The following is an 18,660-nucleotide window of genomic DNA, read 5'->3' on the forward strand; positions in this document are numbered from 1 at the left end:
GGCGAGAAATCGCTTGAAATGACATTGCTCTCGTTGAAATAGATTCTTTAAATACGATTTATTCCTTGTATAACTGAATAAATGGGCGAATAATCTATCGATTAAGCAATCCGGCCCGCCAAGTGCTTAATTTTCCTATATCCGGCCCGCCGACTGGAGAAGTTGCCCGCCCCTGTTCTAGTGCATTGTTTTGCCGATGGAATATTGTTTGGAACAATGCCGATTCTCATCATTGATGTGGAATGTGAATTCAACGGCCTGACCCGGTAAAAAGTTATATCTGTTAGCATTTTACCAATCAGTACAATGTTAGTTTCCGGTTAGTTTCGATTTTATATTATATTATGAAGGTACAATCGCTATACTGATACTATGGTTGCCAGTGAACTCGGCCCTTGGTGAATTCGGCCTCACAATATTACAATATATACTATCTATAAAACAACTTAGTTGCTCACACAATTATCGTAATCAACCCTTCTCTTTTAAAAAATCAGGTGACGTAAATGCTGCCAGAAAAATTTCAAATCCTCTTTCAACAATCCTTCCAGGTTCTGCACATCTATATTGACGCTCACCCACAGTATCTATAAATTCTTTAGGCTGTGTCGTAAATGCATGGTTGCAACTGATGCTAAAATACCTCGCAGCTAGTCTGTACTTTGATAAATGTGCATTGTTAAAAGTTGTATTACATCCTATTATGCAGCACTGCCTCACTATGCTCAAGAAACCAACAAAAACTAAACCGATTGGGGAAAATCAGTGAATTAGTATGCCAGCAAGGCCGATCGCAGCACCCCACCACAGTCGACATACGCAATCCCGTTCCTGTACTCAAGCATATCCCGCGACGGACTGATTTCGCCGGGAAACTATCTTATAGCGTTAAGGGGCGTGGCAGTTTCCAATCATTGTATATATATCATTGGCCAGGTGGATGACTAAAAAAAGGTCATCTTTTCGCTCAGAGCTGAAATCAGGGCTTCGGAGCAGCCGCAAATTTGCATTGCTTCAGCTCCGGCTCCGGAGCTTTCTTCTATCATACATCAGATCCGGCTCCAGCTCCGGAGCAGCATTATCACCACTGCTCCGGCTCTGAAAACTATCGAAGGTGTCTGTCTGTATCAGGGATGAGCAACCCGCGGCCTGCGGGCCATATGTGGCCCGCGAGAAGGCTTTGAGTAGCCCGCGAGCAAATTTCACATTATATTATCTAAATTCTGTTATATTATCGAAATTGAATTGCTCAGATTGTGAACTCGCTAGGCCAACCAAAAATATGATTAGTCTAGCCGCGGCACTTGGGATGTTATTGATGACTGGACTAAAATATCAGTTTCGACGCATTGGCAGATCCAGGGTCCGGTCACATCTTAGTAAATCGTCGTATATTACCATAAACTAAAAAGCACTTTACTCCGTGTCACAGCAGTAAAATTCTGATGCGGCGTTTTAACACTGGCACTGTAGTAGTGCCCACTCATTACCATTAGGCCATTACCATACAGCTTAATTCAATCTTTAAATGTGCGATTATTATTCAACTCACAACTGTAACTGTAGTAAGAACAAAATGGGCGGATATAACGACGTGATCAATTTGTACCAAATGGCCGATGTGTTGACGTTCGATATTGGTGCACTCGTTACCAGTCCATCCGGTATCGATCAAGTTTATCGGAATAATATTTTCCCGTTGAAACGAATCGAATAATCGAAATAAATACTGTGCCGTGTACATTGCGCCATGCCCATAACGAATTAAACTATGCAGTATGCACATTGCACATTTACAAGTTTACGAAACAGATGATTACAAATTGGAAATCGCGGATCAAATCAGTAGTTTGTCTCTAACATAGAATATTATGGGGTTTTGGCCTACACTTCTGCCATCCCCTATTTAAGCTTGAAAATCCTTACTGGAGATGACAATGATGCGCAGTAATGAATTACAATTAGCATGCATAATTGCATACTCGCAATAACCAGAGGTGGTCAGTAACGAAGTACTTCTACTTTTTTGAAGTACTCAGGTAGTTTTCCTCAACTTCTGGTACTTACTCAAGTACATCTGATTTTCACTACTTCTACTTCTACTTAATAATATTTTGTGATCTATACTTACTTACTTTTCGCTATTTGCAGTTTGTCAAGTAGAAGTAGCTTAATCCACCAATTAGGAAGATAACCTAGGGAATTTCGGGGCTGTTTTCATGGAGTATCAGTATCTAATTTTCATAAAAGTTGAGTGAAGCCCAGAATTTTCGTTGAGTATGATTTCGCGAAAGTATCGGTGAATATAATTTAGGTAGCGGGTTGGCGTGGTTTCGTTCACACCGCATTATTGCCCTTCGCTCATATGAAGTATTTCATCACAGTATATATGGCTCATCATAACGTTTGAAACTGTTTCGCAATCTAGCATTTACTTATCATATCGTAATCTAACAGTCCATGGCGTCTCCTAATATGGAAAAGTGGACTCTGAATTTTTTTAGTCTTATATTTAGAGATATTTTAGCACCTTTGAAACTTTCTGGACTAAAGACATGTAATACATTTTCAGCTTTCAGAAGTAGTATTTATGTTTCACTTTCAATTCCCAGTATCATATACTTTTAGTTCTAATTATTATCAGTTTTTTTTATATCTGGATAACATACATGTTGAAGTATAAAAGCAAGTGTAATAATGCCTTTAATTTCCGGAAATAAGCTACACAATACGGCATTTTTACAGTCCACCATATTTTTTATTAACGTTTACTAATCGCGCAAGGTGTTTACGCCGTATCCTATACAACTTCTCTGTATTGCTCTTTGACTAAACTGCGGGCGTTATAATATGGGGGAGGCGCGATACCATGATATTTTCTAAAACGTGCTGTGCGAGTATACAGAGGATTAGTATCGCATTTTCATCCCATGCTGTCGAAAATCGGATACCCTGGTATGCATCAATATGAATCAAGCTCGGCACTTTCCGCATAGCTCAATTTGCACCTTTTTACAATCCATGTGAACGAATTAGGATCGTTTTCATAACTACTTACTTACTTGAGTACTTTTAAAGCCAGTCAATTCTACTTCTACTTCAAGTAGTTTTGGGTTGCTTCTGGAAAACGTACTTCTACTTCTACTTGAGTAGATTTCTTGACTACTTTGACCACCTCTGGCAGTAACACTGTCCACTTTCGCGGCCCGACTAAAGAACTATCACGAAAAAACGAGTATTCATAGCAATGATGAGACGGAATTTCTCGGCTCGTGCTCGTCATATCGGCATGTGCAACGAAATCACGTTTTTAACATCTCTCCAATTTCGCGTAACACATAGTGATCATTATTTTCGAACCGTACACAATTGGCCAACAAAGGTTGTGCTGATGATGAAATTGCGGGTATGCCGAATACCCACAATATTCACAGGCATATGTTGGATACCGAGGTTCGGCACTCATGTATGAAAATTGAACATTGAACATACGACTGCTCTGCTGTTAAGCCCCCAGGAATATGGTTAGTCGGAAAATGTAGCGCCAAAGAGGAAAAAATTCTGAATATCGTGAAGGCCTGCTGTTGAATTCGGTGAACTCAGCAGATATGGTTGTTGCATATATAATAGCATCTTATGAAATACGTCGGAGCCGGAGCTACCCCTCAAATAACTGGCTCCAGCTCCGGCTGAATTTTATATAGAGCTCTGGCTCCGGCTCCAGCTCCGGTAAAAATGCACAGCTCCGGGGCTCCGGATCCGGGCTCCAGATCCGGCTCCAAAGCCCTGGCTGAAATCACCGTTTTTCACTCCGAAATACCCGCCGGAGCTTCAATTCTGTGCTAATTTGCGGCATATCATACGCAATTTGCTCTAAATCTGACCTAAATTTTCAAAAAAGAGGACAAAAGGGCGTCCTCCGAGTACACTTTCAAAAAAGTAAAAAAAGGGTCAAATCCTCTTAAAAGAGGACGTATGTCTTCCTTTAGATTAGAACAATGGTTCTCAACCTTTTTTTAGACACGCCCCCCCCCTTTATGACAGTTAAAAATGTCGCGCCCCCTTATCGTCATATCACAAAATCCAACTGGGACGCTAGCAACCACAACAGATGGTTTGATGGCATGGAAGGTTATGACCAGGCTGTGTTATTTTTGGCATTTCAGGAGCCAGATGCCAAAAATGCCAAAAATAAAAATTTGAAAATGCCAAAAATAAGCAATTTTTAGCATATGTAAAAAATAACACGGCCTGCCAAATAGTGTATTTCGTTCATGGTGTTGTGTTAACAGGGCCGCGTTACAAGCGAGAAGAGCGTTTGTGAAAGGCAAGTTTCTTAATCTGGGTTCAGCCCACCCATTAGGGGTGAAAGCATGGTGTCCTAAATGGTGTGGGCACAGCGAGATTAAACGGCTGACTGCATTTGGTTTACGTCATACTTTCCATTTGTCCAAAGGCAATTTTACGACCATTTTTGACCGACTTGTCGAGCGCTAAATTTGATAAAACGGGTATCAATGACAAGCTGCCGCAGTACTGATTATTAAAATATAAATTATATTCTGCTCATGGAACTGCAACCCCCAAAATCAATCACGATTTTTGCATTGTGATCGAGTTGAACATTGTGACGCAACAAACTGCCTGAATGTTTCTGACTTGCATAGTCTCGTTTTGCCAGACAGTCTTGTTGCGTCAATGTTCTCAAACAAGCTAGCCTTCCCAGGACTCATCCATGCGAGTTGGTAATATTAAGATGTATGTATTCAAAAGTAGAAAACAACGACACAGCACGTGCACACTCCCCCACAGCTCTCCCGCCTCTCCCGAACACGACCGAAGGCCGCGCCGCCATACACTACTTTGTACAATGGTTCACATGATGCACATCACAATACCACAGTTTGTACTTGCCTTGATATTTAAAAGTTGAGATAGTTTAATTTGGTGGCATCTCAGGTCTTCGATTTAGTGAGGTACGGTATTGCAGTACGCGTGCCGGTATAGATGACCGAGGCTGGCCAGTGGCCATTCTCAAATTGAAATATCAATCTTTTTTGAATAAATAGCATCTACATTTTAAATCTCTTCGGTACAACACTGTGCTCTCTAACATGGGTGACGGGCATAGTCACCGCGGACCGCGTGTTCGTGACCTCTGATTTACGGTGACCCGTTTCATCACTTGACTCATGGTGGCCAATTTTTCGTCACTTCACCATGACCAGACATGATGTTGCACGAACAATTCCAGATCCATTAGCTGAATATTTGTGAACTTGGACAGTCCTAATATACATAAATTGATCTATTCCAAAGATAAGAATCATTTTGATATGCTTGTTATTCAATGTTCATTTGCAGGTGATAAGCTGGTAGATTTAGTGCCAGTAATTGGAAGTGAACAGCAGTGCAACAGTCCGATGTCAAGTATTCCTTCTCCCCAGCAGCATTCATCTTCCAATAAAAAACGGAAGCGCTCTGAATTTCAAGTATGTGCAGGATATCTTTTACCTGGTTATGATATACAATACAGATCAACTTAATCGTCCCATTGTATGCGATTAAAGGGGTTGATAGAATAAGACCCTATAATCCGTAGGCTGGAGAGAGAGAGAGATGATATTCTACGACCTACCGCTCGAGAAGCCGGACGCATAACCATTACACTATCTCGCAGGATAATTGAGTATTCAAGTGAACAACACGGGTATGAATTTTGAGATAACATTTCGATTGGTCAGCCCGCGAGCGATTTGAAGGTTGAATCCCGCCCGCGATCCAACTTGAGTTCGACACCCGAGTCTAGTAGAATGGAGTTAAAAAACATACTAAGTGACTCAAGTGAACGAAATATTGTGACTCAAGCCGAGTCATTACAGACCTGGTTTCTTTTACTCTAATCGACTGCAAAGTCACTCAACTATGCTGTTCAGTCCGACAAAGAATGGCTGTTGTCACACAGCATATTTTGCCTTTTGACGACAGTCTTCATGTACAAAGCGAGCTGATTAGCTTGATGTACCACAACGGCATATCTCGTATACACGCACAAGTATAATTTGTCTTTGTTGAAGCAATAACAAAATGGGAAGGGTATAATTATAACAGAGACTATTCAACGCAAATAAGATGATAATGAGCAGGTCACACTGCTTTTTTTTCTGTTTCTTGTGGAAATCGCAACGGATCCTGAAAGTCCTACCGGACATTACAGTAATTTTATTGATGCCAGTGGTGGGAATACATTCTCACGAAACTGAGTTATTGGTTTGCCAACGTATCAGCGTACAGTATCAGCATGTTTATCCATATGACGCTTGAGGATTTCCTTTCTGGAATATGATTTCCCACATATATCACATTTATTACTTTCAATGCCAACATGCATCTCCATATGATGCTTGAGGTCACACCTCCGAGCAAATGTTTTCCCACATATATCACATTCATTATTTTTGACACGAGCATGCTTATTCATGTGACACTTGAGGTTACCCCTTTGAGCATATGATTTGCCACATATATCACATTTATAATTTTTACCACCAGTATGCACGTCGTCTATATGACGCTTCAGGTGACTGCTCTGAGAAAACGTGCTTCCACATATTTCACATTTATGATTTCTGACACCAGCATGCATATCCATATGATACTCGAGATGACTCCTCCGAGTAAACGATTTCGCACATATATCACATTTATGATTTTTAACACCAGCATGAATCTTCGTATGACTCTTGAGGTTCGGTTGATGACGAAAGTCCTTCCCACAGATATCACATATATGGTTTTTGATATCAGCATGTGTATCCACATGAAACCTCAAGCCCCGAAGATGGGTAAATGCTTTCCCGCAAATATCACATTCATAATTTTTTTTGTCAGCATGGATCTTCATATGACTATTGAGGCTGCTCTTCCGATGAAAAGATTTCAGACAAATCCTGCATTTATGATTTTTAGCACCAGCATGCATGTCCATATGACGATTGAGCAGATCTTTTTGCCGAAATTCTTTCCCGCAGACATCACATACATGGTTTTTGATATCAGAATGCGTATCCACATGCAACCTTAAGCCACGAATCTGACTAAATGTTTTCTCACAAATGTCACATTTATAATTTTTTAGGCCAACATGCGTTTCCATGTGAGAGTTGAGGGTGCTCTTATAGGAAAATGTTTTCTGACAAACCCCGCATTTATGATTTTTAATACCAAAATGCATGACCATATGGCGATTGCGCTGATATTTTTGCCGAAATTCTTTCCCACAGATATCACATATATGGTTTTTGATATCAGTATGTGTATCCATATGATCTTTGAGGCTTCGCTTCCAAACAAGTATTTTCCCACATATATCGCAATCATTATCTTTGATGCAAGCTCCAGCATGATTATCTATATGAGGTTTGACGTTACTGTTCCGAGAAAATTCTTTTCCGGAAGAATCAAATTGACGATCTTTCAAGTAATGATTCATACTTTGAATATTTGACTCCATGTTACTTTTCTTGTGAAAATATTCGTCACTTGGCTCTCTTAGTCATGGCAGTGAAGATAATCTGTGAATTATAGTCTTGAAATTGCAAAGTGTTCTGCACAAAATAGAAAGAGGATTCATAATAAATGTTGTCAACTCTATTCAGCACATGTAACTCAAGCCAATGACAGTATGAGGTCACCATCTGATATGTACGTAAGTTTTTGGAACTAGTTGAAGTATGAAACTGAATAATATAATCATGTCTAAATATACCCGGAAATTTTCATTTGAGCGAAATGTCAATGGCCTAATTTGACGTGAGGTAATCATGATTAGTAATCGTAATAGATTACAGCATTTATAAGTAATCGTAATCGATTTCACATATTTAATTGATTTCTTTGTGAAAAACGATTCTTTTTTCTACAAATACATTACCTGCACGAAAAAAAATTGACTCAATTCCAAACAGTAGAAGCGAGGTTGATCGAGTTGATTGTTGAAAATTATGGGATTACCAACCACTAATGCTATTTTATTGAAATCCAAAATTTATAACTGCAACAAATTCACTTCTACCATCTGGAATTGAGTCAAATTTGTTTGGCATCGATTTTGTAGAGAACGCAACAATTTCATGGGGTAGCCAGTAAAATTTGAAAAATAGAACTTTTTATTATTTTATAAATTCAAAATTGTAAAACTGTCGAAGCTTTGCGATTATCAGTCGGAAGAGATTCGAATTTGGTGTGCATTTTTTCTATGCAACCTGGCAATTTAATCGCCTAGCAAGCAAGATTTATAAAAAAGTTTTTGGAACAGCCCTAATGTACATTCGTGAACAAGGAATAGCGCGATATTTTACAGGGGTGTTGATACCAGAAAAGCCAAATTTTCAAACGCCACTGCTAGGTTGTCTGGAAAACGATGCACAACACATTTGGGGCACTTCTTCGATGGCAGTCAGACATCGAAAAGTGTTCACCATGATCACCGATGAATGTTTTCCATGAACACGAAAAAAAAATTATAAACGTCAAAATATATTTTTTTTGTGCCTTTCGAAAGACGAATGTTAGGGTTGGGGTGGGGGGTCTTAGGGTGGGGGAAAGGGGGATATTAGGGTTGTCGGAGGCGATATTAGTGTTAGGATTGGTGGATGGGGATATTAGGGTTGGCGGAGGGGATATTAGTGTTAGGATTGGTGGATAGTAATATTAGGGTTGGGGTATGGGGGGTATTAGGGTGGGGGAAAGGGGGATATTAGGGTTGGCGGAGGGGATATTAGTGTTAGGATTGGTGGATGGGGATATTAGGGTTGGCGGAGGGGATATTAGTGTTAGGATTGGTGGATATTAGTGTTAGGATTGGTGGATAGGGATATTAGGGTTGGGGTGGGGGGTATTAGGGTGGGGGAAAGGGGGATATTAGGGTTGGCGGAGGGGACATTAGTGTTAGGATTGGTGGATAGTAATATTAGGGTTGGGGGAGGGGGAGATAGCGTAGTCGTAACGATAAGCGCCCACCAATCTGGCGGACCCGGTTCGATTCCCGTCGGAGGTTTATGTGGGCTCCTCTTCCCTCGCCGTTGCCGCTCTTACGGAGACAAAAAAGACCAACGAAAGAAAGCACTCACAAGGAATGGAAAGAACTAGTAGAAAGGACCGCGGCTTCAATAAGATCAACATCGAAATGAACTGCGACATCGGGCACGGCTTCGATAAGATCAACATAGAAAAGAACTGCGACATCGGGCACTCTAGACCGAGGTGGAAATTAGATTAAAAGGATCGCAACTGCATGCGTGTCGTTCGACATCCTCCTATCTGCTCATTACATCGCATTTTGTCTTATCGCATGTACATTGTGTGTGACTTGTTCAGATGAAACATATAACCCAACGATTAATAATATGATATTATTACTATGAGGGTTGAGGTGGGGAATGTTAGGGTCCATTCATTACATTCAGCACCCATTACCATCCGTTCAAAAGATACATATTTTCCAATTGCCAAGACAGAAAGTATCGAATCTTTCATTCGAGCACGGGGTTAGATCGTTCTAGTTCATTACAAAACTGATTCAAATATAAGCGAGTGATTAATATGATGCCTATTGAATCAATAGGTTACGTCAATTCACGCGGAGTCATCATTACAAACGATGGAAAAACATAAGCGGGTGAATTCAAGCCTGCAGGCTCGTGCCGCTAGGACATACTTTGCGATAGGTGATGCTGGAGCAAACTGATGATAATCAGTATGTTGATATTTCATCCTTTCGAATACACGAAAAGATTGCGATTGAACGAAAAAATTGGAAGGTATTGAAACGATATTTAGTAGTCGTTGAAACCGGACATTCGGACACCACACTTCCTGTAGCCATAAGAAAATGTAAAGAGGCATGCACTTACGTCGTTGTAGCCTTGTAGGATGGGCAGTTGGACACTGAATATAAAGTAACAGAAGTGATGGGATGATAGCCTAATGAAGTGGCATGTTTCGGAATGATGGGCCGATATATCAAATTGAGATTTGAATGTGGACGTTCTTGACGACTGTCGGGATGGCCTTCGAGGTTTTTAGCGATGTCTTTCCCAAACTTATTTCCACGGCGTATTTCAATATCGAATATATTTTACATATAGATAGAAAGTCTCGAATCGAGAGGTGAAGTCAATACACGCATTCATGGTTAACACGACCATATGGAATTAGAGATAACTGACCTACCGTATGTTAGTTAATTATCTATAATGGAATCAAGATTATATAGGCTTGCATCGCTGGGATAGAGATTGACCTTAATAATGTTATAGTGGACCGGACTTTCTGCCAGCACGTGAACGACCAACTGAGGCAAGGCGATATATACCCTTCGAAGAATGATGATCTTCATCGGAATCCATTGTGACACACAGAAAACGAATGTCATCAGAAAATTGGCACTAGCCAACCCAATATTGCATAATGACATATTCAAACTTATCTATAGTATACGTCCGTAATATATTTAGGTCGATAGAACGTAATTGGGCTACCGCTACGGTCAATTCTAATGTCTATTGCGTGCTACACGATAAAGGCGCGGTATGTCTTGGTGAACGGGACTTTGGAATGTTCATTGCCAACCTAATAATATTGATTTTCTCGACGGCAAATTGAAAGTTCAAAATTATCTGGCTGGACGTCTCTGAACTACCAGTAGGCAAAACTACTCTTCAAAATATTGTGAAGTATACACAGTAGAGATCGTGTCGATTCCATACAGCAATTAACAATTTGCAAGTATACGCGTTGAAATTGCATGGCGATACCGAGTGACGTAATTCTCTTTAGATGGATTTCAGGTGCGATGTCAGGGTCACCAATATAGCAATCTGTCTTAGCAGCTGCGTTGACCTCCGGTTGACTCGGCATACGGGTCTCTCGATTTCGCAATACTCAACATTTATTCAATGCCGTGAACCTATGACACCAGGTCTGACAATACACGAATCGTTATTCTGACTATACGTTCATCTACAAACCTATCATATATGGCGGGCGTGGGCTGATATGGGAAAATGAAGTACTTTGCGGAACGCTTTCCTCAATCATAATACTATTCGCCTATTTCTCCACCTATACAAGGAACAAACCGTGTTTAATGTGAACTTCAAGTTGAAAACGTAGAGACCAAAAACAGTATTCAGTGAAATAATTAACGTAATGCACATGAATAGCTATTGAAGTCAAGATATATAAGCTGTTGAACTCTGACTGTGTGTCGGACGTAGAAAACGTAGTTTATATGGGCATCATATGGTCTTTAACTCGCTCTACCCTGTCCGTGCATTAGTCGAGCGTCTTCATAATTAATAATCCGTATTGCCGTAACCACTTTTCAGCGTTTCTGGATCATTGGCTGTGGACCTGTGGTACCCAACACAGTGACGTTGAAAATATACAAAATGTAGGCTACATAGGACATTGTTGGATGATATGTAACAAATATCACATAAATGTTTAACGATCGCGCTAATGCGATCGCAACCAGAATTTATTCCCTTAGCGACCTATATGTTTGAGTTGTGACAGAGAAGACATTCAACTATGGGTAGCGGTGATAAGAGTAATCAACGTTGCTACTCAAGTAGTACAAGTAGCAACTTCAAACTTGGTAGAAAGTCAGTATTATAGGCCTGTTTTGAATCGAAAACTGTTCAAGTAGAAGTAGAAGTATGCAGAAAATGCAACCAGTAGGCTATAGTGTGTGTCGATAAAATGTACTCGAACTTGAAGTGGAAGAATTTCCTTCGTCCTTTGACCCTCTATTACTACGGGTTAAAGCTGTCATTGAAAGGACACCGACGAGAGTTCATCGATGTGTTTTTCAGTCACTAAAGTCTTCACTGCCGCGTTGCCCCCTAGTTGACTCTGTATTCGGCTTCATCCAGCGATCGAAAACAAAACACGTCACAATGTTCACCGTACGTATTTAAATACCATGCCGCCCTGACCGAGTAACATTGAGTTGATGATGGCGGGGGCGAATGTATATCCGAGTCTTTCTAAAGTAAATTGGAGGGAGCTGACTTTGGCGACAATCGACAAGGCAAGCGCAATTGCTTGGTGCCGACAGCACGGACTGCTTGCGAAACAAATGCGATGCCCCGAATGCAATGGCGATATGGCGGAATACGAGCGGAGCACAAAAATCGGATTCCGTTGGCAGTGTCGAGACCGCGACTGCAAAACGACATTGCAAATTGTGAAAAATAGTTTTTTCGAGGGGACCAGATTTCAACTTCAAACCACCATCGAATTGCTGTATTTATACTCGTATGAAATGGCGTCGTACAAAAATGTTAGACGGGAGTGCGGGATCGCTAGCGATGAGACCATCTGTAACTATCGCAACTACGTCCGAGACATATATGCCGAGTATTTCGTGGACAATCCACTTCAATTGGGCGGCCCTGGAAGAGTCGTTGAAATCGACGAGTCGGCCTTTGTCCGCAGAAAACATAATGTTGGAAGAACGGTCAAGACGCAGTGGGTGTTCGGGGGCATCGACGTTGAATCGAAAGAGGGATTCCTGGTGGAAGTCGAGAGACGAGATGCTGGTACTCTTTTGCCCATCATACAACATTATATCCTGCCCGGAACGACTGTGATATCAGATCTCTGGGCAACGTACAATACGGTGAGCAATTTGGGCTACCAGCATCTCACAGTAAACCACAGATTAAACTTTGTGGACCCGATCTCCCACGCAACGACAAATCACGTTGAATCAATGTGGGCCCGAGCGAAACAGAGAAATAAGCGGGAGTGCGGGACTCATCGTACTCTCCTGGATACGTACTTATTTGAATTCATGTGGCGCCTCAAATTCGGCGACGATCCATTTCAGAATTTGATAAATCAGATTCGCACTCGCTATCCTGTTTGAATTTATACTTATTTACATCCATGATTTACACTGTATTTTTTCGTTGGCTTTGCTACATTTATTATATTTCATTCGTTAACAAAACAATGCGTGAATTGTACCGTCTCCAGTGCTCCTCAGACAGACATGTGCATTGTGCATGGTGCAATGTGCATAAAGTGACATATAGTGGTATATTGATATCAGAGCAGGGGCTACCAACTCGAAAAGAGTAAAGGGCCACTTTTTCAACTTGGTAATCGCCGCCGGCAGCATCATGTCAATTTCAAGGAATAGGTTAGCTAAGGTTCTACGGTACAGCATCACTCGGGTACCAAATCGTTTCTCCACACCCTTCCTACGGGCGGAAATGAGTGAAACACACCACTAATGATGCATCAGTACGGTGTTAGTGCGTTCTGCTTCACCCTAAGAAGTCAAAAAGTTAGTACACACAAGCAGAAACAACTTAGTACACACGCAGAATCAACTTGTCATGAAAATACATACCGCATAGGCTATTTATCGTGTATCATACAATACTCATTAGGATTGATTGTGAATGCTGCATGGCATCAACTGTATTTGTACTGCGTCTGCTTCACAAGTTGTGTAGGAGTATATTTACCAATAGTTTGAAAGAATAGTTTTGGCTACTGGTCATTCAACGACGTCTATCCCGATACTTTTCAACTTTCAATTTGCCGTCGAGAAAATCGAAATTATTAAGTCCCGTTCGCCAAGACATTGTTATCTATAATTCCATATGCTCGTGTTCTTCCATGAATGCGTGCATTCACTGTAAAAACTGGGCCCATCTTTAAAGGAGGATACAAAAATAGCTGTCACCAAAAATGGTAGGCATGCCAACCATCCAGTCCAGTTTTTGAGAGTCTGTAAAATATTCAATGTTAGGTCATAAGTTGATCATTGAAAACATATCCGATAACATTAAAGGGTGGCTATCAGAGGTAGTATAATTGACGAAGTACTATGTCTGGAAATATTCCTCTACTTCCATTCCTCCATAGTTTTTATGTGTTGAAACTTTGTACTGTTTCGCTACTTATACTCCAAGTAATTTAAGAACGTTTTCAAAAGGACTACTTCTACTCGTACTTGAGTTGATTTTAGCTTCCTTTTCTAAGAGATGCCATAGGACGTACGGCACTTATCAAATATTTGGCGTTTTCCATTGAATGAAATATAGAAATGGTAGTATGGAAACAACTTACACATAAGCTTTCTGATGTAATCTGGAACATTTCCTAATTTTGTCAGGCATTGAGCCGAGCTGGACACTTTTCCTGCGTTTATTCTTGGTAGATCAACTCTACAAAGGTCTTCAATGCAACCAGCAGTATGGCAGAGTATTTTCAATTCTTCGAGGATCTGGAAAGAATTTAGCTATTGATACTATCGATGTAAGATTAGGATTCAAGATCTTACCCAGCGTGCCTCCACAAGAAGGGGATATTGTTCCAAGACATCTCTGGTTGTCACTTCTGTTACTTTATATTCAGTGTCCAACTGCCCATCCTACAAGGCTACAACGACGTAAGTGCCTCTTTACACTGTCTTATGGCTACAGGAAGTGTGGTGTCCGAATGTCCGGTTTCAACGACTACTAAATATCGTTTCAATACCTTCCAATTTTTTCGTTCAATCGCAATCTTTTCGTGTATTCGAAAGGATGAAATATCAACATACTGATTATCATCAGTTTGCTCCAGCATCACCTATCGCAAAGTATGTCCTAGCGGCACGAGCCTGCAGGCTTGAATTCACCCGCTTATGTTTTTCCATCGTTTGTAATGATGACTCCGCGTGAATTGACGTAACCTATTGATTCAATAGGCATCATATTAATCACTCGCTTATATTTGAATCAGTTTTGTAATGAACTGAACGATCTAACCCCGTGCTCGAATGAAAGATTCGATACTTTCTGTCTTGGCAATTGGAAAATATGTATCTTTTGAACGGATGGTAATGGGTGCTGAATGTAATGAATGGACCCTAACATTCCCCACCTCAACCCTAATAGTAATAATATCATATTATTAATCGTTGGGTTATATGTTTCATCTGAACAAGTCACACACAATGTACATGCGATAAGACAAAATGCGATGTAATGAGCAGATAGGAGGATGTCGAACGACACGCATGCAGTTGCGATCCTTTTAATCTAATTTCCACCTCGGTCTAGAGTGCCCGATGTCGCAGTTCTTTTCTATGTTGATCTTATCGAAGCCGTGCCCGATGTCGCAGTTCATTTCGATGTTGATCTTATTGAAGCCGCGGTCCTTTCTACTAGTTCTTTCCATTCCTTGTGAGTGCTTTCTTTCGTTGGTCTTTTTTGTCTCCGTAAGAGCGGCAACGGCGAGGGAAGAGGAGCCCACATAAACCTCCGACGGGAATCGAACCGGGTCCGCCAGATTGGTGGGCGCTTATCGTTACGACTACGCTATCTCCCCCTCCCCCAACCCTAATATTACTATCCACCAATCCTAACACTAATGTCCCCTCCGCCAACCCTAATATCCCCATCCACCAATCCTAACACTAATGTCCCCTCCGCCAACCCTAATATCCCCATCCACCAATCCTAACACTAATATCCCCTCCGCTAACCCTAATATCCCCATCCACCAATCCTAACACTAATATCCCCTCTGCCAACCCTAATATCCCCCTTTCCCCCACCCTAATACCCCCCACCCCAACCCTAATATTACTATCCACCAATCCTAACACTAATATCCACCAATCCTAACACTAATATCCCCTCCGCCAACCCTAATATCCCCATCCACCAATCCTAACACTAATATCCCCTCCGCCAACCCTAATATCGCCCTTTCCCCCACCCTAATACCCCCCACCCCAACCCTAATATCCCTATCCACCAATCCTAACACTAATATCCACCAATCCTAACACTAATATCCCCTCCGCCAACCCTAATATCCCCATCCACCAATCCTAACACTAATATTGCCTCCGACAACCCTAATATCCCCCTTTCCCCCACCCTAAGACCCCCCACCCCAACCCTAACATTCGTCTTTCGAAAGGCACAAAAAAAAAAATATTTTGACGTTTATAATTTTTTTTTCGTGTTCATGGAAAACATTCATCGGTGATCATGGTGAACACTTTTCGATGTCTGACTGCCATCGAAGAAGTGCCCATTTGGCTCAATTCCAACCAGTAGAAGCGAAAAGCGAAGTTATTGGGGTACAAAATTTTGGATTTGAGAAAAGTAGTGTTTAAGGTGGCAAATTCTTAAATTCTTGAATTTTTTTAACAGCCCTAATGTACACAGGAGGACGTCTCGGCCAAAATCTTTCTTTGGTAGCACATTTCGCGGTGCCGCATGTTGTCGAAAATTGCACAAGTCTGGATGTGCCGTGGTGCGGTTTTGGCTGGCACAGCAATCCCTATATCTATAAATGATAAATATTTTTTTCTCGAAGAGTTGGGTACGCATATTGTTATCAAGATATCTAGCGAAGAAAATCGCGGGGGGTTTAGTATCATTAGGAGCATCATCCCCCCGACGATAATGGCACTAACCCAGGTTTGTAACCAAGTCACAAGTCATTTGACATTTATGGTTTTGACTCGAGTCAAGTCGAGTCATTTTCAATTCACCACCGAGTCAAGTCTGACTCATAGTGTTTTTGTTCAGTATCGAGTTCAAGTCCGGTTCAACTCACTTCTGTGAAACTCTCAGGTGGGATATCGAAGGCGTCGGATTCAAAATATACTCATTTTCAGACTCTAAACATGTTTTTTCAAACAGATAAAAAACAGTTTGGGGACTATTTCTCAATTATTATTGATACTGATATACTATAGACTTGATTGAGAATTTGTCGAGTCATATGACTTGGTCAGAGTCATGCACATCGACTCGAGTGCAAGTCGAGTATATACAGAGATTGACTCGAGTCGGGTCATTTTCCATTTTCAAGAAAATGATTCAAGTCAAGTCTAGTCAATATAAAATTATGACTTCAGTCCGACTCGAGTCGAGTCTTTACAATCCCGCACTAAAACTTAACTGTGGACTGATGAGAGCTTTTCTGTATAGAATAAGTAAGTAAATGAACAGAAAATTCTGCGTGACGTTGCCATCAATTCCACTCTGATACCGATACTCCACACCGATACTTGAAAAATCGGTGCATGAGCCTTAATTCATTTGTTGGAGTAAATAGCCTATGATGTTAGTGGGTAACCCAACACATGTTAGCCCAAAGTGAGAAAATGAGCATATTATGAATGGAATGTCTTATAGATAACACCCAAGAGTTTTACAGAAGTCAGCTCAACTCCAAAACTCAAGTCTCAACACTATGAGTCACACTACCGTTGCTCCCTGACTCGACGGTGATTTGAAAATGACTCGAATCAAAGCTAAAAAAGTAAAATTTACCTGTGACTTGGTTACACTTACAAGCATGAACATCACATAATCACACTACATATAACTTATATAAACCGTTGCAACTTAATTATCTATGCCCCTCCTGTCTAGTTCTTATTTATTACCTCCAAAGAAAACTATCACTCCTGACTCCTGAACCCCGCCGTTGCGCTTTTCAGGTTGTGACTTGTGAAATGAAAACACGATCCGGATCTGGAAGTGCAACTTCAACCGGATTCAACGCTTTCAAATAAATTCCAAATCTGGATCGATAGGAAAAACAACATTGTCCCGATCCAATCCAAGGTTATAACCAGAGGTGGTCAAAGTAGCCAAGAAAGCTACTCAAGTAGAAGTAGAAGTAGCGACGAAAAAATCTACTCAAGTACAAGTAGAAGTACTTCTTCCATAAGCACCCTAAAACTACTTGAAGTAGAAGTAGAATTGACTGACTTTAAAAGTACTCAAGTAAGTAAGTAGTTCTGAAGACGATCCTAATTTGTTCACATGGATTGTAAAAAGGTGCAAATTGAGCTATGCGAAAGGTGACGAGCTTGATTCATATTGGTGCATACCAGCAGGTATCCAATTTTCGATAGCATAAGCATCCGTCCACATCATGGGAAGAAATGATAGGATTGATATGGAAATGCGATACTTATCCTCTGTTTTCTCGAACAGCACGTTTTAGAAAATAGCATGGTATGGCGCCATCCCCCATATTATAAGGTCTGTAGTTTAGTCGAAGAGCAATACGGAGAAGTTGTATAGGATACGGTGTAAACACTTTGCGTAATTAGTAAACGTTAATAAAAAATATGGTGTACCGTAAAAATGCGATATTGTGTAGCACTATTTCCTGAAATTAAAGGCATTAGAACAGTTGCTTTTATACTTCAACATGTATGTTATCCAGGCAAAATAACTGATTTTAATTATGACCCGAAGTATATGATACCGGGAATTGAAAAGGAAACATAAATACTACTTCTAAAAGCGGAACACGTATTTCATGCTTTTGGTCCAGAAAGTTTCAAAGGTGGTATGCTAAATCAGCTCTAAAACTAACAAAAAATGTCAGAGTCCACTTTGCCAGGTTAGGACGCGCCATGGACATGCTAGATTTGGATATGATAAGTAAATGCTACATTGCGAAACATCGGTTTGATGGTCCATATATACCGTGATGAATTATTTCATATGGGCGAAGGGGGACAATGTGGTGTGAACGCAGGGATATCTAGATATCTAATTCCAGATATCCCTGTGTGAACGGAACCACGCCAACCCGCTACCGAAATTATAT

General features: G+C 40.8%; 1 protein-coding gene and 1 long non-coding RNA gene across 2 annotated transcripts in view; one reads left to right on the top strand and one right to left on the bottom strand.

The window, feature by feature from the left end:
• LOC145435257 (uncharacterized) overlaps nt 1-18,660 on the top strand; it is a 344,196-nt gene that overhangs the window by 302,172 nt on the left and 23,364 nt on the right. The gene's annotated exons all lie outside the window — the stretch shown is intronic.
• On the bottom strand, nt 6,057-8,441 carry LOC145435196 (uncharacterized). Its single transcript, XM_080312521.1, has one exon. It carries the CDS (start codon nt 7,511-7,513, stop codon nt 6,284-6,286), a length of 1,230 nt encoding a protein of 409 aa, XP_080168647.1. The 5' UTR covers nt 7,514-8,441; the 3' UTR covers nt 6,057-6,283.

The sequence above is a fragment of the Botryllus schlosseri genome, chromosome 3 (genome assembly GCF_051294905.1).
Source record: "Botryllus schlosseri isolate E-star chromosome 3, Bs_hap1, whole genome shotgun sequence".
NCBI classification, from domain to species: Eukaryota; Metazoa; Chordata; class Ascidiacea; order Stolidobranchia; family Styelidae; genus Botryllus; species Botryllus schlosseri.